General features: G+C 38.7%; 1 protein-coding gene across 1 annotated transcript in view; it reads right to left on the bottom strand.

The window, feature by feature from the left end:
• The window catches only part of tafa5a (TAFA chemokine like family member 5a), a 128,989-nt gene that overhangs the window by 7,231 nt on the left and 101,676 nt on the right, over positions 1-20,082 (bottom strand). The window contains exon 3 of the mRNA XM_053314233.1: positions 1,266-1,393. Within this exon, the coding sequence (XP_053170208.1) occupies positions 1,266-1,393 (128 nt within the window). The remainder of the gene's footprint in view (positions 1-1,265; positions 1,394-20,082) is intronic.

The raw sequence follows: 20,082 nt of genomic DNA, 5'->3' as shown, positions 1-20,082 counted from the left end.
AATGAATAGTGACAAACCAACAGAGTTATCATCTCACTAAACCCACTGTATGCTACCTGTTTAGTGCCAAATGGTGGAGAAACAGTCAGCAACTAACTGGTGAACATAGTGCAGCAACTGGCAGTTAAAAGGTTATTTTCCAAGAAGATGGTGGAGACCAAAACAAAGATAGAAAGAATTTTGGATTTACATTTGTCAGGTAGTCAGATGCATAACTCCAAGTGAATGTTAATGTTGCTCCATGTCCGCTGGATGTGTACAGTAGATTCTTAACTTGTTTTTATCACCTTTACAGTTTGCCTCCCTGCACTCAAGTGGCTAAAATAATAATGCAATATCCATCTAATGGTTGTTAACATTAGTGAACATTAGCCACTATGAGCTACTTGTCATACCAGATTAGCTTGAGTATACTGCAGAGCTGCAATGATTAGTTGATTAATTGATTAGGCTTTTTTAAATGCCTAAATTCACTGGTCCACACTTCTTAAATGTGAATACGTGTGAATCCAGTGTCTTCAGTCCTCAGTGATTGTTGACATTTTTGAGTTGTGGATTATTTGATGGGACAAACCAAGACATGTAAGGCTGCACCTTAGGTTTTAAGAAATACTGATTGAATTTTCACCATTTTCTGACATTTTAAAGACCAAACAAATAATCAATTAATTGAGAAAATAATACACCAATCAGCAGAATTGATAATGAAAATAAACAGCAGTTGCAGCCCTAGTATATTGAAAATGAATATAGGACTTATAGGATATAGGATTTCTTTGTGTGTTTTGGTGGGGCTTGTTGATATGAAGTTACCATTCTTATGCAAATCCAACACATTTGCAAACAGTTTTAGAATAAAATGCTTTAAACCAAATAAGTTGAACCATTAACTCAGTAGCCAAGAAACAGAGTTTTAAAACAGGCTCTCATACGGGATTAAATGTTGTATAGACACTCAGGTCTGAACTTTTAATGTGAGCTAGTTGTAAAAAATGTTTTATGATACTGTACTCTACAGCTTGTTAAAATGGTCAATAAACAGTCATATTTGGTGAATTAAACTGTTAATTAAACTGTTTCATTTTCAGAATATTCTTGATTTCCATTTACATCGCAATCAACCTCTTATGCAAATACTTAATTCATAGCTCTGAGTCATGTTGTTCACTGCCACTGTTGCAGAAGGTGTGGACAGATTTTGCACATATCTACTGATTTGTGAGTGGTTTATGTGACCCGGAGGGGCTAAACGAGCCTGAACTCACCGTGGTGGTTTTGACTCGGCCTCCAGGCTGTGTACAGGTCCAGCCAGATTTATTGACTAACAGGTCACAGCCTTCGTCCTCCAAACATGGCACCATCTCGCACCACTGCTTTTTCCGAACAATACCAGCTGCAGAGAAGACGCAGGGAGAGAGAGAGAGAGAGAGAGAAGGAACCATTAGAAAGGTGAGAAAAAAAATAGGAGGAATAAACAGATGAAGAGAAATGATAGAGAGAGGTGGATGCAGAGATGTTACGATTAACATTGAGAGAGTGGGCTGAGGGATGACAGATGGAGTAAGACAGATATGGGCAGAGATTTAACACGATGGAAAAATGATGGAAAAGGGGGGATATGAAAAAATATATGTTGAAATACATATAAATGGAGTGAAAAAAGATGGAGGAAGAGATGGAGAGATGCAGAGGGGTGGACTATAAGAGAGATGACATATGCAGGTAGATGAAGAGCAATGAAGTGAAGAGACAATTGAGAGATATGAAAGCAGGGGATGACAGTGAGAGATGAGGGGAAGATGGAGGGAATCAGACAGATGGAGAGAGATAGAAAAAGCTGTGATCAGTCAGGTAAATAAATTCAAACATCACAAATGATATTTAGCAGGTTTAGAGCCCTTCTTGCAATCTGGAACATTTCAAACAGGATCAAATATTTTGTAAGCCGTGTACTCAAGCTTCTGCCATCAGGAGAAATAAATACTTTGCAACACTTAATGCCATCTATGAGATTTTGTAATTCATACTTTTTTAAGTTCGAACTTTGTCTCAACTTGGGCTGCTTTATTTTAATTCACTTCAGTTTATAAATTTCCCACTTTTCCTGAAACCCCCAGGCTTAAGCATATTACATTCACTTGTTGTGTAGCTCTTCCATTATAGACTGAGACATAATGATAATAATGATAAATATAGTGACAGTGAAATTTGACAGTTAAAGAAAGAAATGCTGCAGCTAGTCAATATATTCCTTAACCTCAACTGTGACTGTTAAGGTTTCGCTGGATAATCTGCACACCTTCTTTTTATGCATATGTCCCCACATTCTGTCCCTAAAGGAGTCATTACTGCTGCCCCACGTTTTTGTTCTCAATGCCAACCTCCATTGTTGGCAGAGGGAGGAAGCGCACTGCCACAAGAGCTGCTTCTTTTTAATTGGGGTTTATGCACTAAGCTTTACTCACACCTCATAGATCCTTGCCCCACTGAAGAAAAGTTCAAACCAATCAGAATGACTCGCTACTGCAAGGACAATTACATTATTTCACACTGCCTCCCCGTGGATGCTACAAGTTGGAATTACTGGAGCACATGTGCCTTTTTTTAACAACTGCTTTTCTCTTTCTCTTTGAAATGAGTCTAAAAGGAAGCCCTTGCTTTTAAGTTCTTCAGGACATGATACTAAAACCTAACATTGTGTTGGTTAAAGTGCTGCATCTGAAATCTACTCTCAAATATATCATATGATCTTCAGCTATAAACAGGAATCCTACAAAATGGGGGATGGGAGACAGCATCTTTGTGTTTTGACTCATCTTTTGTTTTTGTTTTAATTTCAGTGGTTTTTCTCATGTAAAAATTGAATAGGGGTTAAGTGCCCAAAAGAGCCTCAGTGGTTAATGAGCCTGGAATGAGTTTCAATGTGTTTTTCATTCATTTTCTCTGCACAGAGAATTCTAGTGACTAGCACCTAATGCACTTATTTCCAACCAAAGGTAGGTTAGTCATATGCCAGAGGGTACTTAGTAGTTATAGTAGCAGGGGGTTTATAGAAAGACTGTGGTGTAGCTCAGCCGATTCATAAAAAATATAGATACATATCCACATAATTGTGTTTAAGAAGCATATTATCACAAACAGGATTATGAATTGAATAAAGGTTGATCTATTGTATATCTTTAGCATTTAATCTATTAGGACACAATTTCCTCCTCAACATGTCTCAAAGTACTGTATATCACAATATCAGAGTGAAACACGTACGGCAACACACAAACACAGAATTTCCAATATCATATAAAATATTTCTTTCTAAAGCCAGCTTCAAACTTAAAACAAGCCAATAGTTGCACAGATCCCAAATAAGTGAAATAAAATAAATAGGACTAATCTAAAACAATGAATCAATGTGACTCATAGACATACAGTAGATGCTAAAATACCCCCAAATATTTGCAGCCAGATGAGAGAGCAGACAGATTGTGCTGCAATGATTTGAATTCACAAAATATATTGCCATTTCAGATCAAGGTACAGAAGGCGGCAGGCAGAGGGTGCAGAATACACAAAAGCTATTTTACTTAATTCAGTGTGGACTTCATGAAAAGTAGTTAATGCAGTATCAGATAAGTTGAAATAGATAGCTACAAGTAAAAGATGAATGGTTAAACCCCCTGCTTCACTCCATGTGGTATTAAAACAAATGCCAACTCAATCAAACCTCTAGACAATTATGAACCACTCATAGCCCAACTAAGGAATCAGCAATAGCTTCACTATCCTCCACAGCAAGAGCAGTCATCCAGTTATGAAAAAGCATACATAATATATTCAGTTACCTGTTTTCCATAAGAAGTAATGAGGAAGAATGAATCAGCACACATGAAGAAAGATGTCCAAGACTCACACATTTACATGAAACCTCTGGCTTTTGAAATAGTGCTGCAATAATAATAGTATAGCAGCACTAGACTTCATAATAACTGGAAACTGACTGAAAATATAAAAACAATCTTCTAGCCACTTCCATGACATTAGAAGTACCCTGTGGAGTTTTCATCGAAAACAAACATTATTCTTGTAAACAAATATTATTTTGCTCTACAAAAACTCAACAGGATTTGTGAAAATTATGACCGTCTGGGGGGAAAAAGGGATAAAAAGAAAAAGTTTAATTTAAGGGTCATTATGTACGTAGTGTAATGAGGTGCTTTTTGGTGCAATATAAAAAACCCCTCTAAAGATAAGGTGTCTAATCACAGCCGCTTGTGTCTCGGGTAGGCTCACAATCTTCATAAATCACACACTGCATTAAAAAAAGGATTAAAGAATAAAAACTAAGCAACACATGCACCTGAATATGTAAATTAGTAAGACAGAAGCGATGAACTGAGATAGAAGGAGAGAAGATGAAGACAAAGTAAAGGATAAGGATATCTAGATAACATTCTTGACCATTACAGAATATGGTCAAGATAAAGAAAGTAGTACACACATCTTTATGTTTATATTCATGTGCATTTATGGATGGGAAATGGGATTCTTTAATGGATAGCAGTGAGATCTAGAATGAATCATCTGGCATACATACATCATAGGGCATACATAGCATTCATTGCATGCTAGCTCTCTCATAAAACATGCAGGAATTGTACTCAGTTCCATATCTATAAATTTGCTCTAAGGGCACCTTCAGCATCTGTCATAACCTCGCATGTAGATTATCAGAAAGCACTGAACCTAATGCTAATATCTGTTCACCATAAACAATATCTATATATCAATCAATCCATGAAATATGTATACCTTCTCAAGCACTACATGGCTAAATAATTAAGGAACTAGGAACAATGTGTCAGCACAGTACACAGTGTAAGCATTATTATTGTTGAGTGCATTTTGCTGACACACTATTGAGGTTGAATTACTTGGCGCTACCGTCACTTGCCTCAAGGCTAGCTGCACACAAACAATTTAAAACACGTGTGACTTCAATATTTTCACTTCAGGGACAAAGTTACATGTGGGGAATAATGCAATTTCAACTAGCTCAAAAATCTGAAAAATATTAAGTGCTGTCAACAATGAATGTTTCTACTAGATCAGCTCTGCTACACAAGCAGCACTGTGCTAAGCATGTGTGTCCCTGTTCCACTGCAAGTTCCTGGCAGACTTCCTGACATTTACAAAACTTACCACCCTACATACAATGTTGTTTATCTATTATCTATTAAGTCAATCGAGAGATAAAAGATGCTACTTATATATCTTCTGAATATCCATCACTAAAGAAATTAGGGATGGACTAATCTGCCAGACCAGGATCAGCTTAAATGCTGACCTTCCCTCTTATTTATCCCAATGAGTTCCATGTCGTGAGGTAGAATTATATTGATTTAAACTTTTATCCGATCAGAGCTCAGCACTGGTAGATACCCTGAGTCAGGAAAAAAATATCAGATCAGTGCATCCCTACCAGAAACAGTAAACACCTGTGAGACTTTAATATCAGCCTGGTCATCTCCCTAACACCTTCTCTAATTGGCTTGTCCCGACAGGTGTTCCTCAGGGATGCAATTTAGCTCCCCTTTAGTTCTAATTTTACAGTGCAAAAATGATGTGCAGTGTGATGTGTTATGATGCTGATGACCTGATTATCAGCCTTGCAACCTGACAGTTTCTAAGCCCTAAGGTATAAGGTGCTAAGAGGCAAGAAGCAGAGCTGGTCAATGATGACAGTAATTGGGAATTGGGACCTTACAGAAAATGGAGATCCTGACCATGGTATAGTACATACACGTTACCTCATCATTTTATAGTATGAAAATATCACAGACAAGAAAAACAACCACTTTTAACCAGGATAGCAAAATTAGTAGTCATATTTCACCAATGTAGCATTTTTTTGGGAGATCCCACCCAATGATTGCCTTTGTTCCAAGTTCTGAGAAGTCCTTTATTCTATCCACTGTGACTATTTTCAACAAGTGTCCCTTAAGGACTCTCCCCATGCTAAAACTCCTCCAGGCCTTGCCTTTTTCCTTTTTAAAGAGCTATTTTATCTTTTTTTAAATTTCGTCACATACTTCTATATTATTTGTATTGTGTCTTTTGTTTTGATGTGATGTGTGAAGGGCGTCAGTGCCAAAGGCGAATTTCCATTTTATGTAAATCTAAAGGACGAGAAAGCGTTGTGAATCTGCATCCACAACCATACAGAACCACCTTGGCAGCTGTTAAATGTAGTATAGGGGCGAAGATGTAAAACAGGAATGTAAATGGGAAAGGGAAACAGGAAAGCAGATGAGAAAATTAGCGGACATATTGAAAATACACCATTCGCTGAGGTGAATGGAAAATAAAACTCAGATGTAAAAGCCCTAATAGAGGCCTATTCTCGAGAAATCTTTTTTTTTTCTTTCTTTGATAAATTTAATTCATTACTGTGATTTTATTTAATGAATGTTGTCAACAAGGTCACTAACAGATTTTGTTTCGCTTCTGAATTACCATCCATTGTGAAGATAAAGATGTTATCTGGTATCTGGTAAATAATAATGAGAGAATGAATGTTGTTACATGTGTGTTAGTGCTACTTCTCTGCATGTGTGTTACAAATGTCATTTAGAACACTGAAACTATAAATGGCTCCATGTGTGACAACTCTAATCCCATTTTTTAAGTGGTTAACAAAGCTATCAAAGATGTGTCACATGAATCATATAGTATTCAATAAAGGAACCGTACAGACGTCTGAGGTTGAAAGAACTGATTTTCAGGTGGCTGTGGGATTATTCATGGAGATTTGCGCTGCTGATATCTTTAAGTTATGACAGTTGCCACCAGAACAAATCAATATGTTCATATTAGTAATGACAAACCTGTGACCATGCTATTACCCTTCACTCTATGAAGTGTCTAGCATCATCTAGCAGCTCAGCTTGTTTTGGTTTTACGGCCCACAGCTTTATTTACTTATTGAATCTCACTACTCTCATCAGGACTGTTTTCCAGATGTGGCAGGCAGCTGCAAACAGCAAATAAACCCACATAAACTCCATTATTTCAACAAGTTTAACATGTCACAATCTATAATCAAAGATATTACTACAACCTTAGCTCGATTTGGTGATTATAAAACTTAACACTTGATTTGGATGATTTTTTGAAAGGAATAGTCAACTGAAAACCTGAAGGATTTAGGGTTTGCTCCGTTATTGACAGCATTGATGCACATTTACAAAGAATTCCAGATGTCACACAGTTTCACAACAACATATCAAAATCCAAAGAAGCTTCTCAGACTATTCCTGCAACATAATCCACTTCTCCACCCATCTGTCATCAGTTTATTTATATATAACGCTCAATAAATGACATCTAACTGCTCTAGTGACAAAATGGAACCATATTTTGACAAAGTGTATGGGAACTTAAAATTCAACTCTACCCCCAAAATTCAAAATTGGACACTCTTTGCAACAGTGTGAAATTATCTTATTATATTTGCTTCAACAGATAATACAGTTCCAATCTGTTGCAAGTCTACAGTATTTGTACCCATGTAATAAATTAACTTCGATTCTCAGCATTTAAAAAAAAAATCTAAATTATACATTTGTTTATGCTGCATTGCATTTTATTGCCAGATAGTGTGACTGAAAATACTTGCAGCTTGTATGTTGAATTCTTAACCAGACGGACTGTAATGAAGTGTGGAATTATTTATTTATTTTAACTTTTTTCGCCAAGAGGCAACTAGTCCAATCACTGCGATTCGTCATAAGAATGATCAGAAACTGTAACGATGTGTTAAAACACAGTCCTTATCTGTCACATGCCGATTCGCGTCACTAACTAAACTCATCTCCCGGCAACATCTTCTCTGATAGTGACACTATCTGTTACCATTAGACCATATCACTGCTGTGCTGGTGTGAGGGCAGTGGCTTATGTTGAAATTTATAAGATTCAAGGGTGAGATGAAATACAAACATCCCTTAAACCTATCCGTGCAGCCACACAAGCAGTCAGCCGCAAACACGTAAGGTGAGCACAAGGCAAGTTTGGACAGAAAAAATACACATACACAGGTTTGACGCTATGTATGTGTAAAGGAAGGTTTCAACAGTAGGAGATAAGGAGTAGAGAGGGAGAGAACATTATTACACCCTCCATGGGACACTTATCTTCCCACCAAATGGTAGATCACACTAATGTCAACAGCCAGCATCTTGGCCTAATAAATTCTGTCTAATGCCATGCCAAGCCTGAGATGGCAGGAGAAAGATGGGCTGTGTGTGAGTGTGTGTGTGTGTGTGTGTGTGTTTGAGAGAGAGAGAGAGAGAGGGCGCACAAGGGAGAGAGGAAAGAAAGAAAGATAGTATGAAAGCAAGACAGACAGAAAGCAGACCTAAGGACACATCAGATATGGTATAATAAATGCAGTGCAGCACTCTTGTAGAGATGCTGCAAAGATAAGAAGATGTGCTACGATAATTACAAACTGTACAGATCAGATATGGCAGGAGCAGGTAGCAGAATCAGCAGTGTTTAAAGGGTTGCTGATGTTGGACACAGATATGGCTGGACTCTACGTTTATTTAAAAAAAAGCAACACTTTCAAAACATTTGAGCACATTTATATAGATGAAAACATGCACAACACACAAAGTTTCTAAAATTGCTTGGCTTATGTGCAACTTTTTAGCTACCAAGTGTGAAAATCTTGTTATTTATTCTCTATATTTGTTTATTCCAGCTATGCACCAGATCGTTACAGGGTTGTTGTTTTTTGTGTCACGCACTCACATTAGTTAGTGTAGCGGTGCACAGCACTATGTGTCTGACACAGGCAAATCAACATCATTCCTGATTCACAATGAGCTGTTTGTAAATTGGAGCGCTCTCTCTCTCTCTCTCTCTCTCTCTCTCACTCTCTCTCTCAAACACACAAATATATACGCACACAAATCTCAAACACATAAGCATTCATATGCATTTTTCTCTCCGCTCTTTGTCAATTCGTTGCCACTTCTTCCCACCTTCTCCTCTCTGATGCCTCAGCATGCTGCTCAGGCATTTCATGCCCAGTAATGGCAAGTCAAATAGCCTTTTAAACAAATTCACTGTTTCTTCATTTCACAAAGGAGTGCTATGAAACTGTCAGAAATTTCTCCCTTTGCAGTTCTTCTTACTGTGTGCATATTTCCCCGTAGCACATGAAAGCATGTGTACACACAGAAAAGCATGCCTGCCCCCTCTATTAGTGGTTGCTTTTATTGTTAGTGATCTGGCTATTGAAGATCACCTTACTGTTGCACTTGATTTAAGTCAGAATGTAACCAGCTAAATAATGTAAAAGCTACACAACACACACTGTATATTTACCACAGCATTTGCATTGCACATATGGAAACACACCCACAGAGACACACACACGCACAGTAATCTCTTTGCTGACATGTCAGGCAACAAAGTCAAACAAAAGACGGCTTGAAAAAGCCCAACTGAGTGCCATTAAGACTCCGAGATTTGCTTTCATCATGGAAATCCCCTTCCCATGTCTCCTTTTACAGTGGATCTACTATCTGGATAATTAACTGTACTATCTGACCTGCCGTGGTAGGCAGACGTTCCCTAAACCTGAATCGTGCTGAGCAGGAATTAGGAGGAGGCTCAGTGGAATGTGAGAGAAAAACCCAATGCAAAGAAATAAATCCCTGCGCTTTGTAATTAGCCACCAGCTCTCTATCCTCCATCCCTCTGCTCTCCACTCATCTCCTCTCAGTTAATTTCCCCTTGTCTTGCCCCCCCCATCTCTCCCTTCTTTCGCAACCACTATTTTCTCTTTTTGTGCTTTCATGCTTGCCCCCTATTTTTATTCTCTTCCTTCATCTCATCTCTATTTTTCTCTTTTCACCTCTTTTCCTCCCCATGCTTGTTCCTTTCCAGTCTATTGCCTTGCCTGATTTTCATAAGATTATTCCACCCGTTTGGCGGCCTTGATGAGTATCTGCACACTAAAAGCTGTCAAGCCCCTTTTTAAAAAGCCTGAGGTTTTTTTTTTTTTTTTGGTGAAGTGAATTTGTGTCCCAAATAGCTCCTCTGCACTCATGAAACTTCAAGAGGCAGAAATAATGAGATAGCATGCTGACTGACATTTCCAGACCTCAGCCCTGTGTCTGTCTGCATGCATGTATGCGTTTGTGGGTGTGTTTAGTGTGTGTGTGTGTGTGTGTGTGAGAGAGAGAGTGCACTTGAAAGTCACCTAAAAATCTTTTTACTGTGCATGTAACATCTACAGCACTGAACATGAGAATACATGTTTTGTGCCTCCTTTCTGTCTGCATTGATTGAATATAAATGAAGACAACGCGTCTTGACTCTTTCTACCTCTACACAAAAGTGAAGCCAAAATATCTCATTGACGTAAGCTGCCATCTTGCTTGTGTGGCATTATTTGGAGCCAGAGTCTGCACAGTAGAGTTGGGCCATGGGACACGCCCCTTCACCCATCCTGCTGTCTGATGGAGGTTTGAGAGTGGCTGTCACATCTGTCAATCATGATGTCAACTCTCTTTTTATATCTTCAAATAGCTCATTTAAATTGAGCACTTAGATGAACATTGGAGTGATAAGAATTACCCAAAATGACAGAAGGCAACTTTGTGAAAATATATTTGGTGTGTACTTTTTTTTTTTAGTTTGGCTCATGGACGGGGTGGGATTTATGACCTATACTGCATCCAGCCACTAAGGGATGCAAGTTTTGGCTTCACTTTTGAGGATCTGTCATTTATCTATAGTCTATGGCATGCATGCAAACAGACATTTTTCGAGCATGAAACAGACATTTTGGTCTTTATTCATTAAAAAAAAAGAAAAACCCAAAAAACAAGAAAAATGTGACAGAAGCTTTTATATGATATTCATTGCTCAAATATCCCTAAAACACAGATAACTGCTTCCTCACCATTGTTTGATGTGGTGAATGAACATCTTTAATGGGAAGACAGACAGTAACATTTTACAACTTGGTCCAATTTAGTAAAAATGACTGCTCTGAAATTAAAGTAAGATTCTCAGTTTTCAAATGGAAATGTATTGTATTCTGCAACAGATTATTGCTCTGGCTCTCATGCTGTTTTCCAGCAGTCCCTCACCATGGCTAAAAATGACCTTCATGTGAATATTTAAAATTGGGCACAGCAGTCCAGTTCATTCCAACAAGATAAAAAATGGAAAATTCATTAAAAACCAGCCTTTTGTACAATATCACTGCAGCTATGTAGATACATTTAAAAAAGCCTTTATACACTGAAAAATATTCTGTTATTTGTCTTTTCAAGACCATTGAAACAAAGTCTGTAAAAACTGTACTATAAAAATGGGTGTTGATTTTAACAGTAAATAAAGTCACATTTTCTATATCATTACAAAATAATTTAGTCTTTGTGCTTCATTTAATGTCTTTCTTGAAATGTAGGCAGGTTTTTGAATTTGTACAAATGATTACTTTTTCCATCCTTCTTTCAATAGTGCAGTAATATCTTTCAAATGTTAGTATAATAAATATACAGTATGTATGTTCAAAATGTAAAATTGTCTTTTGTTCCTCCATGTCTGGATGTCTATACAGTTGCCATATACTGTAGGTGTTTACAGCTACACCCACCTTTTCTGCATGCTATTTATGCTTGGTGCCATTGTGGTAAATAACTGGCAGGTTGTGTGGTGTGCCATTGCTCCAGGCTTGTTTTCCTTTGGTGTGTGTACATGTGTGTGTGTGCACTGGCCACCAGGTACTGCTGATATCGTTCATTCGCAGATGTGCTCTGACATTTCCCCACAGCTGAACGCCAACTCCAACCCCTGATTTGTGGGTGTATACACATACACACACACATACACACACATGCATGTGCATCCCCCAGACACACACCCAAAGAGAAGGAAAGCCCAAAGGCTCTGTGAGCCAGAGGAGGAAATGTCAGAGTGAACAGGAGTCTGTAGGAAAGAGATCATTTAACACCAGTGTCTACTGAGACACCAGTACATCAGCAGTAGGCAGTAAACCCCTGACATATACACCTGGAAGCAGCTGGCGAACACAGAATTACCAACTGAAAGGCCTACAGACTATTTTCATCACATTTCATACTATAGCCATTTAAATCAGCCTCAGGTTTATTAGTTTTTTGTATATGGTATGGTACAGTATATGGTATATATTATTATTAACACACACACACACACACACACACACACACACACGTGTGTGTGTATATATAGTTTCCCATTCACATCAATGAGAAAGTGTGTCTAAACTTTTGACTGGTACTGTACATACATATATACATACAGTACATGCAAGACTTAGTCATTGCAGATGAGGACTCATTCAGTAAATCAGACTGTATAAACAGCCTTGACCTCAAAAGCAGAAAAATGCATGTTAAATCTGTGAGACAAGATGCTCTGATATACAGCACAGTGCACAGTGTGATCTGCCACAACACACATACACGCCTACACAACAGATATGCATATATATTTACCTACTCTTTGAACCTTTCTCAGACATACCAGTAAGCATGTACATGTGCACTAACTGTCATGCAGACATAAAATGAAGGTTTTGGCTCATGTGTTTTACATTAACTTAGTGGTAATTTCTGTGTACTGTCAATACTGTCTATGAAGCTGGTCCCAGTCTGTAGCGTTCATTACATCAAAAGTTATTTTCTCTTTTCCCAAGAACGTCTAGTAAGTCTGTCTTCTAGATCAGAGGTTCTCAAACTATTTCACATCAAAGACCCCTAATCTGACACAAATTAGACCACGGACCCCCATCTGATAAGATTTTTGCTATTAGTTGCTTTATTACAGAAAGTTTATGACAACCATGACCAAAATAGTCATATATTATGTCATTGTGTCACTGATGGATGGTTTTATAGTGAAAATAAATGATTCCCCTTTTTGCTAGGGACCCCTCAAGGACCCCTAGAGGTCCTTGGATCCCACTTTGAGAACCCCTGCTTTAGATACCCTAAAATCTGAAGAAATATATGACTAACACTACTACTAGCTGTAAGATAAGTTAAAATAATAATTGTAATATTATTTGGGACAAATTTACACTCTCCCTAACACTCATTTACATGTCCTAACCACAGGAGCCTCGCTGAGCTCAGCTAGCTGATCCATTGCCTTGGCATCAGTGAAATTGGAGACTCAGTGGGACTGATGTCACTGTTGTTGCTTTCAATGTTAGCAGGTTAAAATAAAAAGTCATTTCAGGTTTTGCAAGTGCAATTCCAGCTGTTAGAATGGGATTTACACATGTATCTATGAATTCTGAAACAATGTTACCTTGCTCTCAAAAAGATAGTATAAAAAATGGTAAACAAAACTCTAAAAAAAGAAATAACGCTCCCTTTTTTTTTTACTATCTCAGCCTCTTAGTGTTCATTTCAGAGACTGACTGCCCTCTGTTACTGACTGAAGACTGAACTGCTGTCAGTGAGACAATTTATACAACATAAAAAAAAAACAGTTCTCTTACACTGCCATTATCAGCAGCTGAGTGAACAAGATGTAAACTATGCAAAGAGTGGTGAAACGTGACGTGCGGGGCAGCAGGATAGTGCTGTCACGATGGGTTATGATGACAGTACTGTGATCATGACGCGGGCAGCAGTAATGAAGGTGACTACATTGAAGTTGATGAAAAATGACATAGTGACATACTTTGAGTAAAGTAGAACATTGCCTTCAGGCTGCAAACAAAAATAATCACACTGATATAATTAGTTAGCACACGTATAGTATGCCTTCTGTTAGATGCTGATATGTGTTTTGCAGTATGAGCAAGGTGTGCGTGTGCGTGTGAATGTGTGTGTGTGTTAATGTGAGTTAATGCACGCTCCTGGATGCATCTTAGCGTCTGTTAATAAAGAGTTTGCACAGCTGGTGGAGACCCAGACCCTCAAGACACTCCTTCTCCTTCCTGGATGTCGATGATTCTTGTCTATTTAGCCTTATTGACCTCTACATCCAAACTAATCCGCCTTAAATTATGCATAACCTTTTACTTGGCAGAGCTCCCCATAAATCTGTTTATTCCCTGTTTGCTCCCTTACAAAGCCTGCTAAACAAATTCCAATTAAGCAAAACAGCAATACAGCATGAATGATAATTCAACTCAGTACAGTCCCCAAAGAAGATAAGAACATAATCATTGCTGTTATGTGTGAGGCAGCTTATGACAGACTTTTCAGTTTCCCACGAATCTAGTTAGTACTTATTATTTTCAGGTCGTATGGTGAATCCTTAGCCGTTAGCATGTGTACATGTATAAATGTTGTTCGTGAATAGGAGTTCATGGCTCTGCTTGGTTAACATTGGATCAGAGGAACAAAGCAGTGCACCTACTCAAGTAGTGTATCCACATGCATTTTTCAGGTATTCCTAGTAAACATTTAATGTATTTTGTACATTTACTATAACATTGGAATGTACTGCCCACTGTGCTCCCAGAGTGCAGGCTTACTTGTGGTTCTTAAAGTCTCCAAAAGTAGAGTGGGAAGGAGAGCCTTCAGCTATCAGGCTCCTCTGCTGTGGAACTATCTTCCAATTTGGGACTGGAGGGAAGCCACCCTCTCTACATTTAAGAGCAGGCTAAAAACTTTCATTTTTGATAAAGCTCATAGTTAGGGCTGGCCCAGGCTGACCAGTCATGTTGCTATAGGCCTAGACTGCTTTGGGGACTTTCAATGATGCACTGAGCTCCTCTCTCCTCCTTTCCCTCTCCACCTACTCGCATTCATGTGCCATTAATGCAGAGTTTTTGTGCTTTTCTCACCTGCACAGCCTGGTTATGGATTTGTGAGTTTCCTATTTGATGCCCATATGTACTGTTATTATTTTAAGTTACATTTCTATGATTATTATTTTTGTTAATGATGCATCTCTGAGTCTCTCGCTCCCTTCTCCTTGTCCTTCTTCTTCTTTCAGCCAAACCACTTAAGGCAGATGGCCGCCCACCTAGTGCTGATTCTGCTTCAGGTTTCTTCCTGTTAAAGTGAAGTTTTTCTTTGCTGCTGTCGTCAAGTGCTTGCTCATGGGGGAATGTTGGGTCCCTGTAAATGAAACAGTACTGTCTATGCTGTATGTGAAAAGAGCCCTAAAATAACTTTGGTTTATTTGATGCAATATAAATGAATTGAATTTAAATTGAATTTAATATCAGAAGAAGAAAAACTCCAAAAAACAATATACTGTATAGAGGGGGGCAATTCACGTTTTTTCGTTAATGATTATTGTAGAAATATGCTGATCATAAATGTTATCAAGAACAGGGTCTGACTTCATGTTAATATTAAGGATTATAACTGCAGTTTTTATTCAGTATTCAGATCCTTAACTTGAAGAGAGTTTTGTCCTTGACCAAAACTGTTCACTCACCCTTAATTTCTCTCATTAAAAGTGCCAGCTAAATGCCTCAAATGGCATGTAAAATATGTATAGAACATGGCATTTATTATAGATACAAAATTTTAAAGCTTTATACCCTGCCTGAAGCTTCTGGTGCCATTTTTATTCTGACTGCAGGCTGGGAGGTGGGAGCTGGGACGGAGCAGAGTGACTCTGAAAAGTTCTCTGCCTTCAGGTTTGTTTTCTTTTTGCCACCAGCTAAGAACTCATTGACTATTCAGCTGGTACAGTGTATGATAATTTAATAATTAGAGCAAGAAAACAAAATTAAACAGTAGTGGAATGATGTTTGGAGCCAAAACACTTCCTCGCTTCAGATAATTACCTTTTAAAAAAAAGAAGCTCACAGTGTGCCAGGCACATGATAATCTTAATCTTTGATTTAAGACAAAATAACAAGAGGGGAGCAATGAATCTAAATGTCATCAGCAAAATATGACAATGGCCAAACAGAAGCTCATCATGCAAAGACAATACAAGTGAGTTAGAAAGGTAATATAGTGAATAATAAAAAGTTGGAGAACAAAGAGTTCCCATTGTACTATCTATCATTAGTTATCTTTTGAACTTATGTACCCAGTAGGCTTGCCATGGCAGTCAGTGTTACTGTACATACACTAATTACATTACTTGCCCATTGACCCACTGTTTGATTTTTTAAATATAGAAAACAAAACTATTTAGTTCATTTTTGTGTATCAGCGACCACAGCTCATCAAATAAAAAACTAATTTGTAAAACACTAAGCATGTTATAAATACTTAAACCAACGACAGCATTACAAGTATCAGCTGAAGGTGTCTGCTCTGTGACCGTCTGAAGAAGCAGCAGACAGAGTATCGTAGAGAGACGTTTGTCCTCCTTCCTGCTCTCTGCTGTAAACACACGCAGCTGTTAGTGAGCAGCTGCTCTCATGTCTCTCTGGGTCTAGGTGCTTGTTTTCGGCAGAAACTTTGCTCTCCGCATGCTCAGCCTTCTTTTAGTGTGTCTCTCTCCAGCTAGCAGACGGTTTGTTCTCGTTCCGGTTCTAAGCAGCAGTCGTCCTCTGGCTCCTCTGCACTGTGTCTGTGTGTGCCACAGCCTGGCTGTATACAGAGGAGTTCTAATGTTAAAGATCAAAGTAAGCGCTCTACAGATTGAGCCTATATTGAGTGTCACCCATGAATATTTTATCTGGACACCAGTGTTGTCAGGAGTTTATTAACAAGCGGAAAAATGTCCTCGCCATGGCACTCTAAGTAATTCTTTACACTATAAACCACTGTTCTCCTTAGAGGACACTTTCCATTTCTTTTGCTATACTATTCCTTTTTGTTTAAGACTTTTTGAATGCGTCCTCTTGATATTTAAAGATTGCAAATACTTTATTAAATATTTACAAAGGGACAACAAATCCATTTAATTTTCCCACACTGGCTGGGTTAAAGAATCTCTTTCTCTTACAATTCCTCAGCATGGTAGTTGTTGTTATTGCTATGTGATTTATACTGTGTGGAGTGTGCATTTACACATTCTCTGTTCTGATTATTCATTTAATTTCTTTAGAAGGCACTTTTCTCTTTGTAATAACCACTAATCAAGCTTCGTAACCCTATGTACTTTCAAATTTGCACCTTTATTATTTTCTTAAAAAGAATAGGTTTTCACTCGAGATTAGCAGTCTGTGCCAGGGAAAACATGCACTTCAACTTTGGAGAGCAGTGCTTTTTGTATGTAAAAGCTGGACGGAGAGAAAAGAAAAGATGTGAGAGACAGCAGCAGTTAAGGACTTGTTGGGAACGTCATTACAATGGCAAATTAACATGTTGCTCTGAATGTAACAGAAGCTCTTGATATTCTGTTATACTTTCAGAAGTTCATATTCATGTCAGTTGCAGGGTATTGACTCTGGTATATCCGATATGCACCAGGTGTTCTTCACTCGGCCGCATGTGTGCATTTCAAAGGATAAACGGTCCAAATATATCTGTCCTGGTACTCTGAATTTCCAAGACCCTTCTCCATTACGTGTGAGCGATGACGGGGCCCCAGCTGTGCTTTCTGCCACCACCACTGTTCCAAAGACAGAGAGAGGGAGGTTGAACTAACCCCCCCCCCCCCTTCTCCTACCCTCCTACCCTCCCCAACCCCTCCCCCCAGTGGTCTTGACCCAGTTAAGACGGTTCTGTGACTGATAACCGATGCAGAGGCCGTCAGACAAGCTTTATTGAGACAATAAATGAGCCGGGACTCTAGTTGCACCGCAAGGAACATTAGTTATGTATTTAGAGTACTGCTTGGCTAAGCTCTGTATCCATCCATCCATCCCCTCCTCCTCCTCCTCCTCCTCTCCTCTCTATCCCTTTCTTCTTTTCCTCTATTTCCTCTTTTGCCCTGTACAAGACGGTCTATTCTCCGTTCCTCTCCTCTTCCCTCCGGTGATGTCTGATGTCATTTCCTCCCAACTTTATACGGCAGCTGCATCAGGAAGCAATCTACTTCTCACTCCTATACAATTCCTCCACCCCCTCACCCACACTCCTTGCCAGAAAAGTGCTGAGTTACAGATCAAAATCTGACCAATCTGCCTCTACCCTTGATTCTATCTTTTTTTTCCTTTTTTTTTTCTCTATTAAACTGCCAAGTTTAGATTAGCACCAGAACTTTCCTACTCCCATTTTAGATGTGTTTTACCCTACATGGACCCTATCTTTGTCTTTGTGCTGCAGGTGGACCAAGGTGGAGAGGTGTAGGGATAACTGGCATGATGCTGGTTCTGTCTACGGAGGAAAAAAAACAGGGCCTATTTGAAGGAGTTGGAAATAAGTAAGTACATTTACTCAAGTACTGTATTTAAGTAAAATTTGAAGCACTTTACACTTGTTCTCCACCACATTTCATGGGTAAATATGATGTCATAGTCCACTACATTAATCTGACGGTTGTTTCTTTTCTTTCACGTAATGATTTTACATTAAAAATATATAGGTTATCAATATTCACAAAAAAAGGACCAAATTGGGGGGCTCTTATCACTATTCAGACAAATTGTACATGAGATCCCCTCTAAATTTTTCAGAAGGATTTACTTGTTAGAGGCCCATGTAATAATTTCACGACCACTCAGACTCAGATATATCAACCTTTTAGTGGGGCTGGACTCAAGCTTGAGAGCTACCTAACTCTATAGTTAATACTACAGTAGCTCCAGTTCTAGTTACAACAATAAAATACAAAAAAAATAGATCCTAGTCCTTTTAATGGAGTATTTACATTGTTGTATTTTCTTCCACCATTGCACATTTGTTCCTGTGATCTCCCAAAATTGAATTAACATTATTGACACAGTTCCTTTGTGCAAGGCACTCAGCTTTAAACAGTAAGACACACCACTCCATGTAAGACCCCAGTGAGAAATGCATATGCAAATGAGACAATATTGTGTATGTGCGAGTGTAGGAGGAATACACAAAAAGACTATTCTGTCTTGTGTAAAACGGCCAATAAAATAATCTCCTTTACAAAAATTCCATTGATGGTAATGAACAGTGTTATGAAGACATGGAAGAATAGACCGATGATTATGAGGCTTGTCCATTATTTCAAATCTGCAGACATCATGCAACACACCAATAACTATCATAATTAGACGCACTCGGCGCACAATAATGTTGTCTTATAATTACATTTCACAATGAAATTAGGTTCAAAAATCTCCCTCTTGTTCTCTCTCTCTGTATGTAAGTGCTTTCTGTGTGTGTCTCACATGTTTGTTTACTGTACTTAGCAAGTGTGGCTGAAGGCTGTGTGGGTTTTAACTTGACATTTCCAAGGGATCAACGAAGGATCAATAACAAAGGTCAAGAAAACAATAACCTCTAGCCTGTTGTGATGCATGGTACAGGTAGGTATTCTGCCCGTGGTTGCACTGTCGATCGTCAGGCGCCTTTATGGTATATATTCTCCTTCTGCGTCTATCAAGGACCAGCCACTTTGGCAGCAACTGTCAGACAGCCACTGAGGATATTTTGATCCTGTTATCGTCCTTGTATTTACAGAAAAATGCCAAAGCTTTTGCAGGGCTCAAGCAGGCTCTATTTGGTCTCAGAGAACAAAAAAAAAAGAACAAGGGTGACCAGTACCAATGCCACAAGTGTTTTTTTTTAAGAGTATAGTTTGAGCAGAGCTTGACATAACACCTGGCTTGCCTGTCGTACTGTATCGGGTGTGCTACAGCCTGGAGAGCTGTCAGTTTTTTAGCAGGTGGCAATGGTAAACCTCAGAGACCATTATGAGGTCCATCATGCGCGCTGAGGGGGCATTGTGCACCCCCGGATTGTAAACAACAAATCAATAGCTCATTTGTCATTTGGTTTGGGAGGAAACAAGTTTTTTGGGGGGAAGAGATCCACTTTTCCAATCCAAATGAACCGATCAATCTCTGCTCTCTCCTGGGGCCTAACCACCGGTGAGCAGGGTGAGGAAGGAGCGGAAAAGCGCTCTGTCTCCCTTTTCTCATTCATTTCTTCCCCCCTTCTCTTTCTCTCTCTGCTTCTTATCTCCTTGTTTTGCTCATCTCTTTCCCACCCCTCAATAATACTC

The sequence above is a fragment of the Scomber japonicus genome, chromosome 23, assembly GCF_027409825.1.
Source record: "Scomber japonicus isolate fScoJap1 chromosome 23, fScoJap1.pri, whole genome shotgun sequence".
NCBI lineage: Eukaryota > Metazoa > Chordata > Actinopteri > Scombriformes > Scombridae > Scomber > Scomber japonicus.
This window is presented reverse-complemented; position numbering and strand designations above follow the sequence as displayed.